Source organism: Buteo buteo, chromosome Z, assembly GCF_964188355.1.
Source record: "Buteo buteo chromosome Z, bButBut1.hap1.1, whole genome shotgun sequence".
Taxonomy (NCBI): Eukaryota; Metazoa; Chordata; class Aves; order Accipitriformes; family Accipitridae; genus Buteo; species Buteo buteo.
Window position 1 is genome coordinate 39,748,565 of NC_134204.1, and position 25,998 is coordinate 39,774,562.

At 39.4% G+C, this 25,998-nt stretch overlaps 1 protein-coding gene across 3 annotated transcripts; it reads right to left on the bottom strand.

Annotated features, from left to right (window-relative positions):
• Window positions 1-336: 336 nt before the first annotated feature.
• OSTF1 (osteoclast stimulating factor 1) lies at window positions 337-25,858 on the bottom strand. 3 transcript variants are annotated; one of them, XM_075021597.1, is made up of 10 exons: window positions 25,664-25,858; window positions 15,638-15,684; window positions 14,956-15,006; window positions 14,807-14,870; window positions 11,799-11,852; window positions 11,236-11,343; window positions 10,723-10,772; window positions 10,527-10,605; window positions 9,961-10,059; window positions 337-7,141 (listed from the first exon to the last, which is right to left on the bottom strand). In XM_075021597.1, the coding sequence occupies exons 1-10, from the start codon at window positions 25,695-25,697 to the stop codon at window positions 7,083-7,085; spliced, it is 645 nt and encodes a 214-aa protein (XP_074877698.1). In that variant the 5' UTR covers window positions 25,698-25,858; the 3' UTR covers window positions 337-7,082. The 3 variants fall into 3 exon arrangements, with proteins under 3 accessions (XP_074877698.1, XP_074877699.1, XP_074877697.1); XM_075021598.1 differs by lacking the exon at window positions 337-7,141 and adding an exon at window positions 7,148-8,801 and having other exon boundaries at window positions 14,956-15,002; XM_075021596.1 differs by lacking the exon at window positions 337-7,141 and adding an exon at window positions 7,148-8,801.
• Between the last annotated feature and the right edge of the window lie 140 nt (window positions 25,859-25,998).

Consider the following 25,998-nt stretch of genomic DNA (forward strand, 5'->3'; position numbering starts at 1 on the left):
ACAGCTCTTTAGCTTCAATTTGCTTGACTGCAAGTGCAGCTGTATTTTGCAGTCTGTCTGTGTAGTCACCTTGTACAGACAATAAGTTTGTTTGTACAGCATAATGATTAGGATCTGGTCAACACAGAAAACAGAATTGCACAGAGGATGTAATGAGGTCTGCAGACTTTATGCTTCTGATACAGAAAGTGGAAGAATTCAGCTTTGCTCTTTAAACCCCAAAAGAACCACTTAGCTCATTAGCAAAGTCCACTTGATAAGGTAATGAAAGTGATGTATTTGGGTCCACTAAGCCATGTGTGTGATCAATTTTCAGAGCACAGTATGAAGGAAATCACTAGTTTACATAACTTTATTTAAAATAAAATCAAAATTATTGATTAAATAATAAAGCTCTGACATACAGGAGCAAAAATCAAAATGATTGATTAAATAATAAAGCTCTGACATACAGGAGCAAAAATCAGTAATATATTAACATACCAGAGTCTGGGTCAAATCGTCTTTTAACACAAGTGGGAAGTACTTTAGAATCAATCAATGCTTAGCGGCTCTTAATTACTTGTAAAAAGCAAAATTTTTCAACTTGTGTCTTAATACATGAAGTATTAAGCAGATTTTTTCAACTCATGGCTCAAAGCATTAAGTTACAGGTATGTAAAACCACCAAACATGCAAAAAATATTTTTTACTTCTTTCATGTAAGACTGAAATTGCCCCTCCTGAATTAAGGCCAAAGCAAATGCTTCTTGGAAACAAGAAACCAAGTTTTGACAAATGATCATTTAATTTTAAGAAAGCCCCAAATCAAGCCATAAATATGTGCACACTTTAATTATACAATCAGGTAACAGTAATTTCAGGCTGCCTGTATGGATTTACATAAAAATAATGCTATTATATTGGTGTGCAGGTACTCAGATACCTGGTCTTTCTACCATGTATGCAAAGACGCCATACTGCACTCTCACCTTTATGCATCTGAGAAGACGCATGAGTTTTCACTAACCCACAGGTCAACAAAAATATTAGATTTATAAAGTCCATGCACTAAGATTAGTTTTTATTTTTTTCTCCTTTTCTTCAACTTTCAAGATACTTTTAACTGTTGAAGGAAATCCACTCACTGAGGTAAGGAGAAGGCTACATTGCACTTCAGTGGGTCATCCAGTTTCAGCAACTGGAAAACTAAGACTAGCACAAGAATATCAAATTTTGTTTAAACTTCTTAAGTACTACACTGAAATGCAAGGAATAACAGTACATAGGCTGCAGGCAACTGGTGTCACTAGGGAAAGTACAAAGCCAGAGCTCAGCTAATTAACAGCTAACAGCCCTTAAAATGGCCATGTAACACTAAACTGGAGTTTCCCTAAAATAATGAGTAAAACTGAATCTTTTAAGTGGCAAGAAAACTGCTGAAGCTGTGTCTGCTGTAGCCTGGCTTTGGGTGAAGCTCAACAGAAATTAATCCTAGTTAGATATAAGCATCCCAGACTCTTTGAACCTGTTTTCTCCTGTGTAATAATGGCTTTTCATTTCAAGCTCATTTAATTTGAACAACCTTGTCACACCTATTTAAGTAATCCAAGCATTTTCAGCACTAGTTGGAAGAAGCATGCATAAACTGTTCATCTTCAGAGAACTCCCTACTCATGGGAAACTATGTGCAGTGGTTCAGCCTCTGCAGTGGTTCATGCTTTCAAATTATTGTCTGACTAGAGACCACTCTATAGTCTTTTAGCAAGATGAAATTTGGAAGCATTTTGATTATTCCATGACTTTCTACTGCTATAACTCCATGTGGGAACTATTTTTCTAGAAAAGTGTTCATAGCATTATAACTGACAAAGCAAATGCTAGCTCGAGGCTTTAATCAATCTTAAGTTTCTCTTAAGTACAACGCTTGCTACTCAACCTGCCTCTTGTTCAACTTTTTCATTAACAAAATGCTTACTGCTCTTGCTTTCAGCATAACTGCATGTAGTCCAGCCACATTTTTGTTTCTTTGTTCCTCTTCTGTTTTAAACTCATAGCTAGGCAGTAGGATGTCAGATCTCCGTGGGATTTTCTAGCAAAATAGCTTAAAACAGAAATCTTATGGAAAAGCATAAATTAGCTTTTGTAGAAAAGTAAAAATTGATAGACTGAGAAGGAAATGTACTACTCTTTCATGAATTTCAGATTATGTGAAATGTGCTATAACTTTACCTACATTAGGGAAATTATATGGGAAGATAAAATTAAAACCTTAAGTTACAAAAGCCTGAGGTGAATTACTAACACTTGGGAACTACTTGTGTTATAGAAGTCTCCTGAACAGGACAGACACATTAAAATTGGATGTAAATTTTGAGGATTTAATTCTAATTGTATGTTGAACATCCTTAAAGAGGGTTAAGGATTAATTTCAGTGTATCCTTGTAGACATGAAGTCAATTAGAGGTATGACTGCAGTAAAGCTCTGAGCAAAAATATAGTGTATTAAGCAACAAAAATCAAGAAAACAAAAATAGGTTTGTAGTGAACTTAAAGACACAGTTCCTCCATTTCCCATGTATCTTCACTGGTTTCCAGACTTGCTTCAGACCTTCACATCAGAAATATGATTATAATCAATTTGCCTGTGTTACCTTATGTCTTCACACCTGTTTTATGTTAAATCTCACTAAAGACCTTTAAGTTAAGAATCAATCTTTGAAGAGGAAGAAGAAATATGGATTTCCATGCTAAGAAACAGCACATATTCCAAATAATCCAACTCTCTAAGAAAAAGCTCCCAAGTGATGGTGGAGAACAGATATAGATCCTCTGATGTGTGCTTCAGGATTTCAGTGAAAGCTCCAACTCTCAATGGAGCAGGGTAAGTTATGCACACTTTCCTGGCTGCATAAACTTAATGTACGTGGAACAGCTGAGCACTGGTACCCTGCCAAGATCTGTGCTGTTCTACATGCACTAAAAAAAGCCCACCTAATCTACCACTATCTTTGCAACAGGCTCCCTCAGCCTCTGATCTCAGGAGTTGCTTACAGCTACAGGAATTGGCCCTGCTTTTGTAACTGAGAGAGTGAACATTTACTGGACCATTCTTAATTTTTCCAGTGACACTGCTCATGCGTCAGTTGATGATTGTCTCACAGCAATATTTCTTCCAGTGGAGTTTTCCAGTGTGCTATAGACCTGCTCTACAGAGCCCAAAGGAAGGCTGCTAAGCTTGGGAGAAGGATAAAGTAGTGATGCAGCTTTCTAGGAGAGGCTGCACACTGGATACATCATCTTCAGCATCAGTTACCAGCTGGGAAACAGCAGGGATCAGGTAAATGAGTACCTGGTAGTTTTTTCCCTGCCAAAGGCAGACACTACCACCAGTCCAAATTCTGCCCCCAAACTTCTCATGTGAAGTTACCATTTTCTGAACTGTTTTTGTACTACTGTCTTATTTTTTAGCTTCTCCACTTTTTTTTGTGTAGCTTTAAAAAAAAGCCAGCTGTTGCCTTTTCATCTGTTTAACAAATGATAGATTTTGTACCAAATTAGGTATCAAATGAATGTATTTTGAAGAATCCTGTTTCAAGTTCTTCAAAACCATTTCTGCTTGTTTCCCTCTCCTGATATGATCAAAGCACAGTACAGCTAGCATTGTCCTGAAACACTTTCTGTAACTTCAGCTTACATCTGTCTCAAGAAGCAGCAAATTGATGGCCCATTACCTTTTACTCTGCTGTGTTCCATTTCAATGGCTTTATTAGAAGATGGCAACAGCTGAAAACAAATCTTTAATTCAGTGATGCATGCTGCATGCTCAAATACCTGACTTTGTAGCATATAACAGAAATGATCACAAGGTCAGGCTAACTTACTTTCAGCAGTTTTTGGTCCTTGATATAAAACTCAAGCACAAGAAACACAATGCTGTCTTCAGAAATTATGATTCAGGAGCAGGGAGGGCTCTAAGCTGGAGAGTGTGTTAGAAAATGGGCCACTGATTTTGAACATTTAATGTGACTGTTTTAAGCAAATTACATTTCAGGTGATGGGACATATAAGAAGAGCTGAATTCAGTAAGGTGGGTTTTGTCTTAGTAGAACAGCATAATAACTTGAAGATTACACACAGACTGTCTAAGAACTACACTAAAGACAGTTCAAGAAATGTCCCATTTTCTCTTCTAGAAAACACGGATTAAGTATTTGGGTTTTGGTGAAACAGACAGGAAATTTACTGGTTTAGTCTGAAAAAGCCTCAAATAAATCAGTACAATTTCTATCCTTTAACAGTACAGCACTTCTAACTGGAACATAGCTGATTTTCAATAGAAAGGGACACACGTAATTCAACCAGAAGCACACCAGACAGAATATCCTTCAATGTGCAGTTAGTAGACACCATGAGCTTGACAACTTTCATTTTGCTGCTCTTCTTAAAAACCTACTTTTCTTATTGTTACAAACCTGAATGCAGCTGTCCTTGGAGAGTCTTAAATTTATCCAAGAGCCTACAGTGACACACACATTGGAGAAAAGTAAGGGGAGTAAGTAGGTTTGCATAACTAGTAAGACATTGTATCATCGTACTCCAGCTGTAATTCCTTCTAGCTATAAGACTTTTGCTGTTTTTTTAAAATCAAAACTTAACTGCTACAATTAGGCAAAAAGTAATTTATTGCCTGAAAGTTTTCACAGTCATTTGTATTTCACAAGATGAGTAGACAGTTGCATGAGGAAAACCAAAGTTGTTAAAAAAAACAGTAGCAGTAATTTCGGTCCTAGAAACAAATTACAGCACTAGCTAGCTGCCTTGTGATGTAACTATGTCTCCTTCAGGACACTCCAGTAAGGACTTTACAGGCAATCTTTGGGCCCAACTTGCACTTCTGTCACTATTCTTCCCTTGCAGCACCTAGATCTGTTCGCAGAACACAGTGGCTTCCGGCAGCAGCTAATTCCACAGATGTAAGCATAACATTAATATTTTAAATCAAATGCTGCAACTAACTTGTAGGATGTTGAACCCATGGTAGCAGAAGACATCACATTAAGAGTTATTTATGAACACAAATTCTGCCTCCAAAGCTTGACAGAGAAACTGGTGACTTCGGAAGAGCCATTCTCTCCATGTCCTGTGACACTGAAGAATTTTAACCTTGTGAGCTTCATTTATGCATGCAGGAAAAAGACTCACATAAGAGATACCTGAACCTTCTTGCTGCTCTACCCTTAGTACAGGTCCTTTTTTGCTTGCACAGTGAAACAGCATCATGTTAATCAACAGCATGCAACATAACATGTGGCTTGACTGTGGTAAAAGTCTGAGCTAGTAAAAACAGCTGGCTGATAAAATGTGAAGCAGGACAGTGTCTATTATGAGTCATGTTCAACAATTGTTCTAATGAAAGCTACAGAGAAAAACTTGGTGGCTTTGGTTTTTATTTCTTCCTCTCTAGGATCTTCAGGTTCACACAAAACAAAGCATTGCTGTTCAGTTAATCACAGTATTTCACAGGGCTAAAACATTTGTTCTGTGGTTTTAACACTTAAACAGTTTAGAATTGTATCTGCAGATGACTACTTATGCAATGCCTCCATCTTACACAGTTCTGGTCAATCAAATGCTGCCTTCTTTGGTGAGTGCTCATTTAACAAGCTATACCTGTATCTAGTTCTTTCCAGGATAATAAAAATATAAAAAATCTGGTTCAATATATATAAGTGGGATGTTAGAGTGCTCTAGACTTCTTTTAATCTCTAAAATACTTAGTGTGATTTTCATTTATCCCCAATCTTTTGCAAGAGCTTTTCATTTATCCCCAATCTTTCACAAGAGCTTTTTTTTGCCTTTTTTTTTTTTTTAAGTATCACAGACTTGTGCTGGAGTGTATCTGTCAAAGTTGCTAATAGGGAAGGTTAGCAACAAAAATTAAAAATGAGATTGTATCTCAAATACTTGTAACATTTTCTTACCATCACAGTAAGGAACAATCCTTCAGTAGGATATAATATTTGGCTGCAGCTATTTGAGCAATCTGAAGGACATACTTATTTTTTAACTCTGCAGGGAAGATTCAAAGTGGCTCAATTCATTTTTTAGTTCTCTTTAATTCACAAGAAGAAGCAATAAATTTTAAAAATGTTTATTCAGCTTCAGATATCTCTTCTAAAGATACCTGTGGTATATTTGATATACATCTTCCCTCATTCCTTCAAACATGTTTAAGCTTTGAGGTACTTTAGGACAATATATAAGAATACTTTTAAAAAATAAAAGTGAGAGATCAGTAAAAAAAATTAGGCAAGATAAATAGAAAAATATTCTGTCTTCCTTTCACTATGAATAGTTTCAGCATAATGCACTTCAAAAAGCAAAATAATCAAGTCATTAAATCCAAAATTAAGTGTATTTCTCAAACAGAACTGACTTAAGCAAGCATTTCACCTGAGTTTACATTTCAGGGATCGGGCCCATAGCAATAGAGAAGACAAAGCATCCAGGGGCAGATCATCCCATGTCATTCTACCCCTTAAAGGAGTACAGGAAGGAATAGGGGGAAAAAAATTTTACCAAAAAAATCAAACCTTGTCTTGCTGGCTCCATGTGGGCAAAAGATAGTCACTCTTTACAACAGCATCTCCACTCATGCCTGTCAGCCAGTACTGACTTTGCCAGTATTATCTTATCTGCACAAAGGAACCTATACCCAGGGAGGTTTTGGGAAACATTAGCAAGGGTGTTCTGCTGTCCCAGAGGGACCTTTCAGTTTGAGAAGCGTATTCCAGAGACACGAGGCACTTGCTGGGAAGGCCTGAGAAGAAACCTATGAGTGTAGAAGGCAGTCCTTTGCCCATTCAACAGTAAGGGAATGCCACACTTCCTCTGTGAGATAATTCCAAAGGAACTCTGATTTAAAATATGGCTTCTACTGGCACACATCAAGAACATTCCTTTGGAAAGCATGATTTCACCCTCTCATTTATATGTCATATTGGAAGACTCTAAGTAAGGTATTTTTACAGTTGTAAAGGTATGTTTTGGGAATGACATAGGCAATGCAAGTTATAGTTCTTTAGGCTGAATGAAAAAAGCTAATCGGAGTCTTCATCATCAAGGTATTCCTCTGCATTACTTAATGTTCGGACTGTACCTGGAAAGAAACAAAGCTCTCTCTTAATCCAGAATAAAATCAGAAAAAGCTTCACATTTGCCATGCTTGCAAACAAGCATCTAAGAAATCTGATTCCTCTATCATTTAGAGCTGTTATGGCTACACAGATGGGGCTGTAGATCTGGATCTCAAAGGTAGGGCTAAACCAGTAATCACTTCTCCTACATACAAGTTTTCTTCTGTTCATGACCTTCAAGAGCCATCTGCTGGCTCCTTGTAACCTCTACAGCAGAGTTGGAACTCTTTAATTCTATTTTCTGTACATATTACCTTTAAAAAGCAAAGGAAAGGATGGGTGAGTTGGTGGAAGGGCCTCTATGGTTTTATTCTGAGTGCCTAGCTGGCTGCCATTCTCTGCTTAAAATCAAACACATTCCACCTATCCTCTCCCCTACCTCTTCACTCACCCAGATTTTTTCCTGAATATTTATTTCTTAGATCTACTTATGAGCTTTTGCTTTTGAAGGATAGTGAGCAGAAAACAGGAGTATTAAAGTATATTCACCAGATGTGCAGCAGCACGTGGAGAACTACACTTACCTTTGCGACTGTACAAAGATAAACAGCATGGGTTTTTTCTGATAGATTATTATTTGCCTACAGATTTTCAAATATCTGGGAATAGGAATATGGATTATATATGAAGTATATTATATTGTACTACTGAGAGCCAGGAATCACAAGATCCTAACCAGCCATAACTTTGCAATAATGTATTAAAACAAAGTACTAAAAATATCAGGTGCAGACATAACAAGACTGACATAATTCACAGGAGTGATAACCATGTTATCCTAGACTTCTGCAAGAAGAAAAATGAGTATATTTAAAACTGACCAGCTCAATTGTTTTGATAAAAGAAATCTAAGAGAATTTTTTTTTCTTTTTGCGTAGGAGAAGCAACAAAGGAAGAAAGGAAAGAAAAGAAAGAAATTCTAGAGCCCTGTGCTCAAGGGGCCATACTTCAAGAAAGGACAAATCTCATTTCTTCTGTATAACAATTGTTCCCTCATTCAGGAGCACAAACACCACAATCTTTTTGCATTTCTATGACAGGATTTTACTAGCTTTCATTTCTTAGCATACACTTCAGCAATCATGACATTTGAATGTCTGTGTATACATGTAAAACAAAACTGAACATTTAAGTGGAGGCAAAGTAAGCCTCCTTGGATAAAACAATGTTTTATAGACAATGTTTTATAAAAACCGTATTTATTAGGAACAGATTTGAAACTGGGGACAGGGAGACTACTGATTTAGGACTGAATCTCTGAAAAAGAACATTTGTTTCACTCAGACTTTGGAAATCCTGAAATGTAGAACCAATATACACAGAAATGAAAAATAAAAAACCCCAAGAAAATACAGAATACAATAAAAGTATACAGATCAGTGGTGTCACAGAGATTATAAAAGGCCAAATTAAGACAGAAAAAACAAACAAGAAAGCTAATACTGAAATTCCAGTTAGACGGGGAAATTCAGCTCTTATATCAAGGCAATCAAGAAAAGATAGTGTGTAAGAGCACCAGAGACCGGTGATAGATGAAGTGACTAAGGATGAAAAAATCAGTCAGCCATGAAACAAAATTAACTTGGAGTGAAGCAAGTGCACCAGAAGTAGAAGATAAGTTACCTAGTATCAGAAAATGAAACATTAACACAATTATTAGGGCCATTAGAACAGAGAATACTACTGTACCAGGTGCCTACAATTGACAAAGATTAAATAAGTGCTCCTAACAGGCATTAACTAACACTAGAAAAAAAATGAAAACGAAGAAATTCCACCCTTTGTTAAAACTGCTTTTTTCAGTCAAAACTGAGGGAAATAATTTGTCAAGGTTTTCTGGAAAAACCTGATATTACCTCTATCAAAAAGTTGGACAGTATTTTTGCTGCAACTGCTCTTCTTGGCCTTTTAAAGCTGCAGTCAGCCATTCCACCATTTAATTCCCATAACCACTAATCACCCACAGGTTAGTATTCCCTCTGTTCTCACTAGCCCTGTGACAATACAATTGGCTAGACTGCATATCTCACTGATACAAGCTATAGCTCTGCCTGTGTTTTTAAGTAATTTCTCATTTAATGTGTAATTCACCTAGGGTTTCCACCCTAACTTCAGCCTCCTGAAAGCTACAGGTAACATTAATTATGTCACACTGAATATTCAGTCTTTGTTCAGCTTTTTAAAATAGCCATGTATCTCTAACTCTTTTGTACATGGACACTGTGCCATTAGGAGAGATGAACACAAGCGGAAGGCAGTGAGACAACTTTGATAAATACCTGAAAGCATTCTTTCTTTATTTCTCTATTACAGAGTCACTCAGGGAGACATCGAAATAAGAAATGTAAAAAAATTAGCAGTAAGAAAATAAAAGAGAAGCATCTATTGGTGTTTGTTTGGCTTAGTTTGGAAGAACAGACAGCAGTAAGGGGGAACATATGACATTGTTTTACTCTCATACCATGTCCCTTGTGGTATACTACTTTTAAAGCAGTTTCCATCCTTGCTTTCTTTCTGTCTCTCCACATCTCTGAACTCTCCTGCCTCTTGCTGACAAAAGATGGCATTTTGTGTGGAATCAGCAATATTGAATGCAATAAACCACAGGTCTCTATCATAGCCCTGCTGAACTAGCCCTCTCAAGTGAACCATCCCAAACACAACTCTTAGCCTGTGTAGCTCCCAAGTGGTTTTTATGGCTATCAAGATATTGATATTTGGCCAAAACATTAAGTGTCCTCTAAAAAGGAAAACTGTATCAGTATAACAAAATCAGAAATACCTGCACTGTGTTTCTTTTTAAGCAGGGAAGCACAAGATGCATTGGTCGCCATGTCTAAAGCCAGTTTCTTCTCATTGTTCTTCAGATCTGTTCTTGCTCCTTTATAACAGAAAATTTTCATCATGAAACAGTCCCAGCTATTTCTTGAGCAATGGTATTATGATACAAGTTTCAGTAGCATGGGTGGAACAGTAATGGACAAGGGAATCTCATCTGTGGACTGCTCTGAAGCAGAATAAAAACTGCAGATGCTCTTCCATAAGCTACAGTTGGCTAGGGAACTTCCTGTCTGCTCTCCCTTTCCAGGAATCAGATGTTCGTTGCCGTTCTGGGGTTAAGTACCTAATTTTGTCCGCAAAGCAGGATGAAATTTATCTTAAGCAGGTGAGGTATCTACTTTCCAAACAGCTGCCAGGATTTTCTGTAAAGCTTATAAAGTCAGGCAGGTAAGCTGGCTATGGACTGTGCCTGGGTTATAGGAAAACCCTTAAAAAAATACAGATTAATAAACATTCAGAAATCTAGTCTGCTACACAGATTGTTGAAACCTTGGTGAAGATCTTTACCCTTTGCCAGCAGCATCTCTACAATATCTGCATAACCTTTCCATGCAGCAGCATGCAAAGCTGTGTCTCCCAGTTTGTTCTGTAGAGTTAGAGGGAAAAGCAACAGGATTAAAATACAGCAAAAAAAACCTTTCAGCTTGTACCAAGGATGAATAACATCACACCTCTACTGTAAGGGTCTGTTGGTTTAACCTACCTGTTGGTTTAACTCTAGGTTTGCCTGAGTAAACAGAACATCCACTATATCTGCAGAAAACAAGGTGGGGGGAATAAAGAGAAAAATTTAGTGGAAACAGAATAGGCTTTTTTTGTGTTCATAGTATAAATTTTGGTTAAGATTCAGTGAAAGACCGATCCAATCAGCCAATGAAAATCTGTAACAAGCAGACTGCATTGAGCAAACAACCATTAGTCACAAAGAAATGCTACTGCATAAGATACCCAAAACAATACAACACTTTTTGGTCTGTCCTTCTTCCCACTCTGCTTCTAAGTTACACTGATTAGAATGCCTACATCAACAGCAACAACAAAACACACAGCATTTGATGGAGCTGAACCTACCTTCTAGCTTTAGCTTTTCTTTAAAAAAAAAAAAGACATCAAAAAAAATCTGGCTTTATTATTTAGTACTGCAATTTTAGCAGTCAGTCTAACAAGCAAATCAAGAAAACCAGAGAACAGTAATTTCAAATTAATTCTCCAATACCTTTGTGGCCTCCATGGCATGCCCAGTACAGAGCTGTGTTTCCTGCTTTGTCTAAGCCATTGACCCCAACTCGATTATCCAAACACTCTCTCAACCAGCTTAGGTTGCCTGAAAGACAAATCCAGTTTTGATGTTTTTTTTCTTTGAAAAGTTAACAGAACCATTAAAGGCACACAGTTCTTTCTGAAGGTTGTCAGTCCCCCCTCCTATGAACTTATGAGGAGAAAAAGTAATTAGCAGCAACATTTATAATTCATAAAACAACCAGTGCAAGTCATACCAAACATCTTTTCTTCCACTCCCAGAAGACCTTTAGATCCCTATGCAGTTAAATGGATGGTACCAAACTCTTTTTTCTGTGTATACAATCACAGAGTGGCAATTCCACCAGGCTGTAAACCAGCTCAGCTTCTGAAAGCTGCAAAACCTACCAGATAACTTGTTCAAGATACCAAACAACCAAAACAGACAGGACATGTTCATTCCATATGTATTATTATTTTAGCAGAAAGCAAACACATCATCCTTTAACATTACACAACTAGAACCCAAATCACACTCACCACGTTTGGCAGCTTCATGCAGTGGGTTATCAATAGACTCAGCTTGCTCTGCCACTGAAATGAAACAGAGAATAAATTCTAACTACTTCTGAAACTGAACAGATATTTGATGCCTATGTGGAAATAAAACTTTGATTTATTCCAGAAGAACCAGTAATATGTATTTGATTCTAATGTGAAAAGGGATTTGAGAGTGATAGACTAGTCAGATGGACTTCAATTTCCTGTGTACGGGAAAGCAATTCAGAGGAGAGCCTGTGAAAACTTCAAAGAACAGCATCAAATTGATCAGTGGTTACAAGACACTGGGAATCTGGCAATATTTCATCTTGGTTGTTACTTCCCTTTCTACACTTGTAAGATGGTTTTGAGCAGTTGCATGTGGCTAGGCTTTCACCCTACAGCTTGCCATCTGTAGTTATGAGTGAATTATTTCCCACAGGTCTGTGAAGGCTAACTAAAAAAATCCACTGTCAATAGGATTCCTACTTGTTTTACAGAGATTTTTTATTTTTCCCTGGAAAACTTGCAGGAGGTCTGCAAATCAAAACTGCGTAAACAATGAATGTAGTAATGGGCAGATTGGAGTTCAGGCTTCTGTAGACCTCTTCTTCACCTCAAAAGCTTTAGGTTTTACTAGAGAGGAGTCACAAACAGTTCCTGGTCACTGTGCTGTTGCAACAGCAAAAAGAAACTGAACAGCACTGTGAAACAGTTGCAAGTGGGACCATGATCTGAAAACTCTTTTTTAAAATCTTCTTTTTCAGGTAGCAAACACTGTGACTATGAAGGATACAGCCAAGAAGGACAGTGTACGATCTGAGATGAGCGGGCTCTCTATGCCCTTGTACTATGGCTTGTTACAGAAGGCAGGGAGAATGTGAAAAGGTGTTCCTCAGATCAAACTGTTAACTGTAGTCAGGTGCAATACAGGCAAATACAATGTACATGAGTTACCAGAAATAAAAGTCTCAAGACTGTTGTGGCCTATCTAGATCTTTTCTTACTTTAGCATGTATTCCTCCCGTAATGCTTGTTAACTGCAAGATTTCACATGCTTAACTCTCTAGCTGTGAGTAAAATAAACCCCAAATGCTAGATTCTGGTATTTCGGTTTAAAACAATCTGAGCACACAGTGAACAGAATCCTAAATCAGAGTGGGAGAAGCCAGTCCCAGAGCAGACAGTCATTACACAAGCAGAACATGCTCATCATATTGAACAGTGCTTGTTGTGCACAGTAGAAAGCATTAACATTAACACTGCCTCAAAAGCCTAAAAATGACTTTGCCTTTAGAAAATTCTTGTCCGAAGTGCAGTAATAAGTATTTTTAATACAGATACACTGATTCTGTCATCTTCAGCTTTTCTGTTCAGTGTTTTCAGATGTGTTACTTCAAGCCCAGCAGATGGAGCACAAGACCCCAGGAGAGACTCAGTAGTTTCACATCTGTCTCCACCTTTTACAAAAAGGTTGTGGAAGAGCACAGGAGATCACCGTGTTTCAGTGGTTCAGACTAAACCTAGGCAGTCCTAATGGGTGGCAACCAGCGGAAGCAGGCCTCTTTGGGGCTTTTGCACAATTTGCCTAAATCAGAAACGACACATTCCTGGTACTCATTGTTTTTAGGGTCTGTAAAGGCTTCTCTTCTGCTTACACATGAAATTTTTGCATATGTGCAGAGACACCACCACCTCACACACCCTTGTCTGGCCTAAAATGGAAGTTAAACCATTGCTCAGGTAACTTTTCAGTAAAGCACTCTGAAAGCAACTTTTCCAAATGATCTCAATGGGAACACAAACTGAATTAATAAGTTGATGGGTTTATTTTAAATATAACACACTTCAATGTTCAAAAGAAAGTTGAGTGTAGGTAAGCATGTGTAAACTATTCTTCTTTTATGTAACACTGACCACTTCTGGCAGATGGCAGAATCAGTCTGGAAGTCACAAACTAAAGTGACATTTAATGCCATGGTCTCAATAACAACCACAGGCTTCTGTGAATGTATTTCTACTAACTACAAGTCAGGGCAGGGAATCATAGCATTGCTGCCATAACGTCTCCTAGGGAAGAAGGGACAGCATGAAGCAACCACAGTTACTAACATTATTAGCAGTTCTGACACAATCTGTCATGTGACACTGCTACTCTGCCTACATTTCCTGGGAGGACTTGGAAGAATTGTGCTGTGTTGTCTGTACTCATGGCTTTTCAATGTGATTTTAGTTGAATCTGAAAAAGCAGTTTCTAGTCAGTCCAAAGAGGTATGGGATATTTAATGTGGTGCAATCCCCCCCAAAATCAATGTTTTCTGTGGCTGAATATATTCATTAAAAAGTAACAAATGGCAAACAAAACAGCCCTACTTCTTAAGGGGGGGGGCCGGGCAAAGGAGGTCTACCGAATTGCTCACAATCTGTTTTAGCTTCCTGTCCATATGCAGATTTACTTAACAAATCCAGTATTGATTATCTATCTCTGTAACAAGCCACCCCACACTGTGTCAGACTTCTTGATCTCAAAGCTACTAAAGGCTGCAGCTGTCCATCCTTAGGTCTACTTAAAAAAAAAGGCAATGTACACACTGAAGGAATATAGCCAAGATACTGCTAATGAGAAGATCTTAAAAACTGCAGTACATTCATTGAGGGTATCAAGAATACAAGCCTATAGCTTCATGTGCCATCTGTAAAACCATCCTTTAGCTCCAAGCATTCTTCCCCTCAAAACTGAGAGCGTCTCTTGCTGTTAACCTGCACAACCAGAAACATGAACACTTGGCAAACTCAAGCTGTACCTAGGTTATAAAAAACAAAAGACAGCCTGTCCACTGCTGATGTACAGTGGTAACTGGTATCGCAGATGTATTCTGAAAGACTGTGGTACAGGACTGTCAAATGCCAATACTGTGATCAGTTTTTGAACTGTAACAGTTATTTTTATTTAGTGATTTCTTTTGACTGTGAATGATCTTGCCAAATAAAAATATTCTAGACATTACCATAGTTGCTTGGAATTAGTCCAGTTCTCCCTTTGCAAGTTCCTTTCCACCAATTTGTATCACTCTGCAGAGAAAAAGGAAAATATTTTAGAAGGGATAAGCCACATCTCAGAAGTATTCAGTCTATATGGGATGTCTTGTAGACTCACCATATCTGAGATGTAAATGATATCTCCTTCTTCAAAGTACAGTTCATCTGGCTTAAAAAAAATTAAAAAAGGAAAAGTAAACAAAAATCTGAGTGTGTATACTTAGGTAAAACAAGTCCCTGGATAAAGTAGAACACATTCAGCTCTTCTTTCAAAAGAACAATAACTCAAATTCTGTAGCAACTAGGCAACAGCCTGACAGTCTTTCATACTATAGTTTGATTTGCCTACAGCTAACTTTTTGGATCTGTGACCTTCGTGATAAAGAAAAAGACTATGGCCTTTCCAACACAGCACTGTGCAAAAAAAGCAGTGAAATTGTATTTGTTAACTTCATTCCCTTTTTGGTTGGTGCCAGTTCATCAAATATCTTAGTTCTCGATTATCTTTGTTGCCTTTGGAAGAAAAGAAAAACATCACTTAGATTGCTGATCTTATATTGCAGGTAAGTGATGCTAGAGGAGAAAGCATGCTGCTTTTAAAAAAAAGCTGGACTTAAAGGAAAGTGATGATTAATCAGGGAGTTTTAGTCACATTAAGAACGATATCCATCAACAGGCTTTTTCAAAGAAAACATAGTACAGTAAGTCTAATAGGCCAACCCTAGCAGAACTGAAGAAATGCTATTATAGACAAAATTAAAATTTAGCTTCTCAAAACCCTAAAATCTAGATATACTTACCGTTCTGGGCTCAAATGTATACAGGGCCCTGAACACTTTAACCTGCCCTGAAAAAAAGAGAAAAAAACAACAAACCAGTATCAGTATCATGACTTCTAAAGACAGCATATACATACAGACCTCAAATCCAAATAAACTCCTTTCCTTAACCCTTAAAGCTGCTTGCTGAAGGAATTTGTGCTATGCCTCTGTCAATGAAAATCATGATGAAAAGACTCAACCCAGCAGCGCAGGTTCTGAAGAAAATGGGCCAACTGGTCAGCTAAGTGCAAGCTTCCTCTTGTGCACACTTAATACAGTCTTCATAGGTCATCATGCAAGTCAACTGTTGCCATCAATTTCTGAGGCAAAGTTAGTTTCAGTCATATACACCCTTATACACACACTCATACAAGCTGTATATCTTTTATTAATACTACCAGATTTGTCAAGTGATACAGAATTAAGGAAAGAATAAAGAAACAAAGCAATGACCAATATCTGCAACGTTCTCATACCTACCTGTAGTTGTTACTAATTAGGAAAATAATGTAGTAGCACAGAATCGTTGCATTTAAGAAAAATGACAAATGGTCACCTAGTCCGATTTAAGGAATGTACAACTGATATGGTGTTCTGTTCAGATGCTTAAAATAAGCTATAGTGTTTACAATTCTAATAAGTGGGCAATGTTTATTTTAATAGGGCAGTTTTGAAGACATTGTCAGCAGCATCCAAGCCAAGAAAAGATAACCTTACTGCAGAGAGGTACGAATTTAATTGCATAAACTGCAAAAGAAGCATTTCTATAAACATTTTTTTAAAAATTCGATAAAGGTACATTTCAAGAACACCAAGCAGAAAGTCTTGATGAAAGAAAGCAGAAAGATGAGTACAGGAGAAGAAACATATATGTTACATAATTTTATTAGCTGAACTGTTGAAGTCCACTGAACTCAGTGGAGAAATATATTATGCAGACTGTTCTGTATTGTTTACTTTTAAATATCTGAAGTCTTAAGTATGTAGGTTTGTTTACTTTTAAACATGTTAAGTATGTAGCTGTATTTCAGGTTCTTACACTATACTTCACATGTTTATATCGATTAACTTGTGATTAAAGCAGTATTTGGTCCATCAGGACAATGTATTACTTAGACCACACTTAGCTGAGGCTATTTTGTATCCTCAGACAAACTTATGAATTTACTGCCAAAGATTAGTACTGTACAATAAAGTGTGCACACACAAAATCTTTTGTAGTACATTGTATGGAGAGAACTGAGTAACGAGAGAGTAGGTTTCCTTATGTGTCAAGAATAAGCCTTTACCCTTTTGTAAAGAAGAACCATTGCTACCAAATTTTTGCCTTTTTTTTTGCCAGATGGAGCCTTTATTACCCCAGTATCTAAAGCCTACCCACAACAGTGATAATTTTAGAAAGTTAACTTAAAGGCTTTAGAAATGTCAGTCTAAATGCATATATGCTGACAGGCTTGAGAAGGGAGGATGGTACTCAACTGTGTATGCTGCTGTTTTGCAGCATACCTCACAGTCTTGGGGTGACTCTCAAAAGATGTTTTCAAATACCTCTGGATATTCCCTAGCAAGAGCCATGCCACAGCATATGTTTATGAAGTGGTATTTACCAAGGCATAACTACAAAGCAAAACATTTCTGTAGTCCTCTGTCTTACACTTTTTTGGAGCTAACTGTATGTAAAAGTATCACCATGAAAATAATCTGTGTAAACTTGCTAGATTGCCAAATGCATGTAGACACTGTATACATGATTCTTCTTCCAATTTGTAACTGTACCCCCATTACAGATCTTATTTTTTAGTAACACCATAGAATTTCAATTTGGCTTTACTGGTTCTCTCACACAGCAGCCACTTCCTAGACATAAAAGGTCCAACACTTCTCAGGTCTTTGCCTCAGAAACTAAGTACCTGCACTATAGCAACAGCTAAAAAGGATGAAACCTGTGTTCTGTTCATTACCCATATAGAAATTATGAACAAGGACAGCAGACAGTAATTTGTCCTAAGAGCTTCAGAATGAAATGTCTGAACTGCAGCTGGGGAGAAGCCAAACAAAAAAAAAAGAGAATGGGATGGGTGACATGAAATACTGTCCCTTCTGCTTGGCTTTCTTACACAGATGACAGAAAAATGCAAGACAGAACTGCACACTGATGACTCTGGCAACTTTAACCATCACCCACCAATTTTCAAGGTTTTATGTAAGTAAAAGGAGGAAATGGACAACAAAAGGGAAGAGTAAGAAATATTAAAAGGGGAAATGAGAATACAGCAGAAGACAGGGAAAAGCAAGAAATATAGATGTGTGTTGTACGTGTTTCCTGTAATAATGTACTGCATCTGTGTCAACAGGTTTTCTAAACCTATCACACCCTAAGGGAAAGAAAAGAATGGAAACACTGATGCTGATAGAAGCTTTGCTGACATGTTTAAACAAAAGTCAATTAATGGTCGGGGGTTTTGTGGTGGGTTTTTGTCTTTTGGGGTTTGTTTTGTTTTAATGCTATACAACTGAAACAGACAGTTACTTCCCCAAATGTCAAGCTGTGGTGTCACACACAGCACAACACATTCTAAAACATTTTCCTGTGATGAAATACAAAGTACAGATCTGCATCTGTAGAACTGCAGGTCTGGTTAACTTTACAGCACCTTATATGGGAGTTAAACTCTATTCATTACTGGCACCAATCTTCTAAATATTTCCTGATAAACAGACATGAAGGCTTGTTATATTGCTGCGTTTAAGAACCAAGAACAGGACTTTAGCACTTGGCATGGCAATTATTTGTGCCAAATTTTAATGCAAAGTATCAGTCTAGAAGATTTAAAATAACAAAATGTAAGGACACAAAGGGCACATTAGACTTGAATCTTTGTTCTGCAAATACTGACAAATTATATTTTACTAGGCACATGAGTACCTGTAATCACTTGAAGTACTTTTATCTAGTAATGCCCATCCCTAGGCATGCAGACAGACTTAGAGCTTGCATTAGCAGGTATCCTTTGGAATAAGCAAAAAGTTAGGGAGCACAGGAGGTCCTCAGGTGCTTTCCCTTACTACTATCTCTCCACTACAAACCACATTGTAAGATACATATAGGATGGAGAAATAATACATGAGCACTGATTTGGAAGTTGACTGTACCTCCCCAACTGTGTACTTCTAGAGGGCAAAATAACTGGAATCCAGAAGACACATGTAACTAAGATTTCAAGGCACCAGGCAAACATTAATGACTTTTTTCTCAGCATGACTAATGAGGGGAGTATCCTTTTTAAAAAGGAAAGGAAATGGAGGCACAGTGCAGTGATGTGTCCCACAATAAACCTTTTTCTAAGCACAGGGACAAATGTAAAAGATTCTTTTCAAACCCACACTTTAGCCACAAGACTGTCTTCTCCCTTCTCATGGAATTTGTATTAAACATCTGCAAAACAACTATCTGACAAATAAAAAAAGATAACTTATTACACATACTAAACAGATACAAATATTCTCAGCATACAAACTCCCCAAGCCACAATTTGCCAAACTCTCCCCCAGCAACACAATAGGATAAAGGAGTCAAACTAACAATCCCCTCTAACCAGCAACATAAACCAAACAGCTTTATCAGGCTGGGCTGACCTCACACCCTTCAAATTATTTTGGATAACTTATAGAAGTTATGCTTTTATGAGGAAAGGAAACAGGCAACTTACTTCTAATACGACCCTCTCCCAGCTAAGTGCATAAAAGAAAAGAAACTGAGGTGCTAAACAGTAACAGCAGCTTAAAAATTCAGCTTCTGATATGTACTGAACTGAAACAAGATCGCTGCTGTGCTTTGTAATACAAAGTAATAAAAAGACCATTTTCTCAAGAGACTAGAAGCTTTTTGTTTCCTCCTAGCAATTTTGAGGTTTATTTTTAATTAATTGCAGTATCATTAACAGAAGATTGTTTCCAAAGAAGCCCTAAGTGTTTTCACAACAAGGAGTTACTGTTTCTCCCACAATGATGCTTTTTCTTTCCCACTTCCTTTTAGTTCTTTTACACCAGCTTCTCTGCACCACTACAGACACTAGCCTTAAAATCCCCTTTTACTCAACTTGCCACCAAACCATTCTCTGCTTTCCTCTTGTTTGCTTTCACTCGAAAAAGAAAAAAAAAAGGGGAGGGGGGGAATGACCCACCCATCCATGGCATTACTTATTTACATTTTGAGTTAGGCTGAACTTCCAGCACCAAAGGGGAGGGAAAGCAATTTCATTAGCTGTCAGTTTATCTTACTTCCTCCAGCAGAAAAAAAAAGTACTTTGTCAAGAGCCATTTATTTTAATTAAGAAAATAATCATGGCAGTAAGCCAATGTTCACAGGAGCTACCAAGGCTTGGCCCCAGTGGAGTGATAGGAGTCTTTTGTTAGCATTTCACACCCTGCTTCTCCTGCCATAGAGAGACATAATCACATCTCATTGATGAAAACAAGGTTCTACAAATCAGATATTGATCTTGATGCAGCATCTTTTCATTAGCTATATTTAGAGTGAGCAGTTCTAGACTATCATAAAAATCAGAATAATTAACCTACTGTAAACAAACAGACTCACTGGGTGTCACAAAGCACTACCAGTGCCTATAATACAAAGAATGGGATAATCTCTGTACTCTGGAAAATCAGAATTAGCCATGGTCATCTACAGATAAATTAGAAAACTTCAAGTCTATCAACTCCCATACAGGTTCAAGCTAATCCTGGGCTAACTGTCATGAGCCATCCTCCCCCTTGCTCCCCTAAGGCTACGCAGAAGCAGTTGAGAATCAGGTACTCTCTCTAGCACCAACCTGATTGAAAACAACTGATTTGAATCCCCAGCTGTAACAAATGGACCAAAAAGAATATATGCATAAGATTTGGGATGTGGGAGGAAAAAGGACAGTTTACATGTTCCAGGGCCTATGCTGGTTTCAGAGTCTCCTCCCAGAACATGTATAACTGGGAATATGAATTTTGATAAATGTTCAGATGAATTTCTCTGAAGGAAGTGAGAGGCATCTTCTGCCTGACATCACAGAAAGCATGGTGGCAGAAGGACAGTGTGTTTGTTTTCTCAATGTTGGCCTAAGAACCTTCAAAGGAATTACACAGCCTGACACTGTATACCAGCAATATGAAGTCACAATCTTTTGGTCAATTGACAATGACAAAGGTAAACTGCAGATCAGAATAATTTGCAATATGCTTGCAGTTTGCTTTAGTAAGCAAAGAGATGTTCATTTTATGATCTGCATGTCTCTTAGGAGACAGGCAATTTTATTAGAGAGACATTATGGCCAGACTGAAACATTTTTTTTCTGGCTTCTCAGGAACTGGAAAATAAGGTGCTTTACACCCAGATCTTCAAGCAGGAATAAAATTAGTGGAAATATGTTTTACAGGAGTGCAAGCTCGTATTTTGGCATTTTGATCACAGGGTCTTGCACAGAGACACAACAGAGTACAACAGCATTTAAGGATTGACACAGCTGAGACAGAAAAAAGTGGAGTCCCCGCTGTTTAGAGAACCATCTTCCACTTCTAAGTAGTGGTTGTTAGAAAGGGGAAGTGAACATAGGGCATACAAATCAGAGTGGGGAAGGGGGGAGGGTGTATTAAACAAAAAAGCCTATGAATCCGCTTAGGGACATGTTGAAAAGAATGCAAAAGGTAGACTGGTGTCAGTGTAGATGACAAACTGGGGTAGCCCAGGAACAGTCATGGACTCCACCAGTCAGTAGCTGGTGTGGAAGGAACAAATAGCATTTGTTTACAGAAAATCAGAATTCAAGAATATTCTCACAGAAGATGTATGTGAACACAATTTCACAAATTAATTTTGGCTGGCACAGTTTGATGCTAAAATCTTCTACTACTTATAATTTTATTTCTCCAAATACACAGAATGCCTTCACTTGTAAGAAGCCTGCTTGTGGCCACAGCAGCTTGCAGTAAGAGGAGCGTTTGGGGTCACAAACGCAAGTTTAAAATTCATGTTGAAATCAGACTTGGAACTGTTTAATTGTTCCTCTGGTGTTTTCCTCCCCATAGAGCTGACTACCACAGCATAACTACCTTCATTCACATGCTCACGTCTCCCTAGCTAACAGAAATCTTTGACTACAGAAACAACCCAAACTACCACCACCTAAGCCAAATTTAAGCCTACTTCTAAAACCTTAGGCATGTGACTCAATGCAGGTCTTCTGCTCCTGCGAATGCGGTCACAGCTCCTACTTTAAGAATTAAGGTGAAGTGAACTTGATTGTGATTCAAACTAAATACTTACACTCAGAATTCTATTTTTAACTGTGACAGCTATGAGTGGCTGCAAAGTCAACAAAGCTACTTTAAGGTAGTAACCCTTTATGTTACATACATTATATTTCCTCCTGCCTCCCTTCCCCTCAGTTGGAATAATTTAAAACTGTAGTTCCCTTGGGACAAAGGCTGGTCTTTCTCCATAAAATGTAAATGATGTGTGGACTCTAGGCCAGGATCAACAAATCTTTACTCTATCTGTTGAATACAAAATTAAGTAAGGTCTCTTTAAAATATTAATATACCACTTTCATCTCCCCAAAGCTGCTGCTGCACACTGTGTAAGGCTCTAATAAAAAAAATGCATAATCAGACAGAGAGCACTGTTCAAGGAGACAACTAGCAGAAGCCAATATAGCTTGTCAAGTTCCAAGGACTTAGCAAGTAACTTTCGTAAACAGGATTAACACCCAACACAGAATGTTTAAGAGGTTTATGAACTCTGCACATAATGTAGTTTGAGACATCAATAGAATTTTTGAAAGATGGAGGGGAAACCCTACCCTTGCATAATGCTGACAGAGAAAGTTTCTGCTATTTTCAACTCCCACTCCACTCCTTTGTATCTTCAACAGCAACTCTAAATAGAGAATACAGCTAGAAAACGATAATAATACAAAGCCCCAAGAGAAAAGCAAAGCTAGGCACTTGTTTAAACAAGAAAAGTCTAAAAACACTAGAAATTAAAGGCCCTCTAAAGCCTCCAAAAACAATCATGACCCCTTACTCAAGGGCTAACCACAGGCCCCAAAATACTAGCTCAAGTGTTGACAAACATATCAGATGATTGTCTAAAACATATTGATGACAAAACAATCTCTCTGTAACTGAAATCCTAATGGGCTGTGCATGCCACAGGATTAACAGAAGAGCCTTCCGTCAGGTAAAATGCTCTCATGTACTGAAGAAAACCACATAATGCTAAAGCTAGTTGTTTTTTCTCCCTTCACACATTTTTTTCCCCCCACTGTCTAGCCATCCAACTCTAAAGCCGAACACCCCTGTGATGAGCGGTGAACTCTCAATGTTTTAGAAAGGATGAATATTTGTTTCACTAAATATTTTCACTTGCCTACCACCTGCTCTATCTCCTTCCATCTCTATCTAGCCTGCATTTCCCCCCACCCCGAACACAAAGGAAAGGACTACAGCAACCAATGTCTTGTTTTCTCTTCTGTCTTGAACTGTAACAATGCAACAGCAAGGCAAGCAGGTTTGCTGCTCCCTGACACAGGTTATAGCCCCGTTTATAGACTGGATACCTGGTAATAGTCAGTGAAGAAAAATTAACCCAGCTTGACCAAATGCACCAAGACATTCCACCAACTGCAGTCTAAAAGCTGCCAAAAGAGACAGCATTACGCTGCTGTAGCAACTATTTCACCACATGCAGTTCCTGTATTTATCTGTCTTTAATTAGCACATTTTAACATCTATAACCCTGAGAGATTCAATGACAGTACCATTGACATAACTGATATTAAAGACAGAACAAAGCCAGTCGTACAACTACAGAAAATTTTTGGTGTGTGCTAGAAGACAGTCCGTTCCTGAAAATGCCTTGGAAAAAAATTACCACAACAACCTCCATAAGACTTTCTTCAAAAATTAGGGATTTGGCAAAATTAATCTTATTACCCTTAATCAGCTGTGAAAGCCACTACCAAGAGAGTCTTACTCTCTTCCTCCTTCTTCAGCCATTTATTTCTACCCATTTCCTTTTGCTGTGTCAAGCACTCAAAAGGTAAACGAGCTCAGCAAGTTCATTAGACATAGAAATAACCTAACATAAAAAGTCAGAGCACTGATCCAGCTTGTCATGTCACTAAATGGAATGGACAGGGGATTGTGAAGGTGTGGAAGGGATAGGTAACCTGTCCTTTTGACGGCAATCTGCATTTTATCAGATCAAGCATACCACAAAACTGCACCCCAGCAAACTAGCGAGAGACACCTAGTATTAGATGTAACTCATCTGACTTAGCTCCCGCAGGTTAGGTAGGACTATAGCCTTTAATTCCTTAAGAATCTTGGGTTAAATTTAACTCATCTTTTTGCAAATCAGAAAACTGAGTTATCAACTTCACTGGAAAAATCTACTCTTCTTACACATTTGGCTGTTAGGAGCAACACCACACCCTTTCAGAAGCCCACAGATTTCCTCAGTATGGGTTTTCAGTGAGAGTCCACAACAGCAATGCTTCTGTTACTGTCTTTTTCATTTCAAGTAGGCTGTTTTCAAAGATGCTTAGCAAACTGCAGGGCAGAGGAAATTCTTCCAAGGATGAAACTCTACATGGAGGGCTTTACCAGGTTTTGCTTGTGTGTGTAGGTCGAGACTGACAGTTTAAATGGTTTAAACTGGGTTTGCACTTACTTGACTTCAAATTAAAAACTTGTTTTATAAGCTGTCTAGTTGAAATACTCGATTAGGCTACGTATTTAACTACTTCTAAAAATGTCAGTATTTCAAATACTATTTTAAGTGTGAAAAACAATGAAATTCAGATGTATTTAGGGATCAGATAATCATGTTTTGGGAGAAAACAACTAGTCCTATCTATTTAATTACATTCCCAATGAATTCTTAACTTTAAAGTAAGAATTTAACCTCTCGTACTGGGAGATACACACACACGATAAACAGCAACTGCATTTTCCAGATCAGTTCCTTATTTAAAAAACTAAACCTAATGACTTAAATTTTGACAGAATAATGTACGTTTACCTGAAACATGCCACTTCTATTCCAAGGTTTAAAACCCCACAACTTCCAAAGTCTGTGACTGTCACTGATTTATTGGAACTAACTTTGCACTGAATCTATCCGGAAAGGGTGCAGGAGCAAAAAATTTATGCATCAATGACTAAATGCACCAGGAAGGGCAACACGCACATTTGCACCAGAACGTCAAAGGGCAGACACGCTGAGAGTTTGCTGTTGGGAGTCCTATGATGGAAAGCAGTGGATGCCATGGGAGAAGGAGAACGTAGCATGGGACCAGACTAGAAAACCGCTTTCATGCCCGTCTCGCTAGTCCAGGCAGTCACAGGGCAAACCTCAACAGTATTTCGACACCTGTTTCTTAACAGGTTGAAAGATTTCCTGTGCGCTTCAGCCCACACAAGCTTCCCCCCCACAGCAGCCGGTGGCGTGGCCGCGGGCACCACAGTCCCCGGGCCTCGGCCGCGCCTCAGAGGCGGAAGGCCGGGGCGAGGGGGCTCTGCGCAAGCCCGAGAGAGGGGCGGGAGGGAGCGGGGGGGGGGTCTGTCCCCGGGCGGCGGCCTTGCCCCGCGGGCACTCTCGAACCTTCTCCCGAGCCAGAGCGGGCGCGGCATCCCGCCCAGGCACGACGCCTGCGTGCCGAGGGCGGCTCCGCCGCGGAAGGGGCTGCCTCCCCGGCCGACACCGAGCAAGCGGTGCGGAGGCTAATGGCGGCGGGGCGGGGAAAGGAAGGGGTAGGCGGCCCGGCCCTGCCCCGCGGCCCCCCTCCCCGGCCGGGCTCCCTGCTCTGACCGCCTAGCCCCGACCCCCAAGCCGTCCACGTGTCACGGGGCAGCGGGCTGCTCCGCGCCCCGCACCGACTGCGCGCGGCCAGGGGCGGCCGCCGGGGCGGCCGGGACGCGGCGGGGCGGGCCGCCGGGCCCCTCCCTTACCTGGCTTGGCCGGTTTAGGTGGCGGCTTGGACATGGCTGGGGCCGGCCCGAGCGCGGACGGGGAAGCGGCGGGGCGGCGACCGGCTGCCTGCGAGCGGGCCCGCGGTAGACGGGCGCGGGGGGCGGCAGCGCGAGCCCTCGCCGGGCTCCCGGGTGCGGTGCGCGGCGGGCTGCGGGCAGCGGGAGGGAGGGAGGAAGGAAGGGCGGGGGGGGGCGGGCGTTATAGGCAGCGGCCCCCAGTGGCGGCCGCCGGCGCTTCGCCAGCCGCAGCCAATCCCCGCGCCCGCCGACGCCCCGCCCCTCGCTGTCCCCGTCCCCTCCCCCTCACCGGCGGG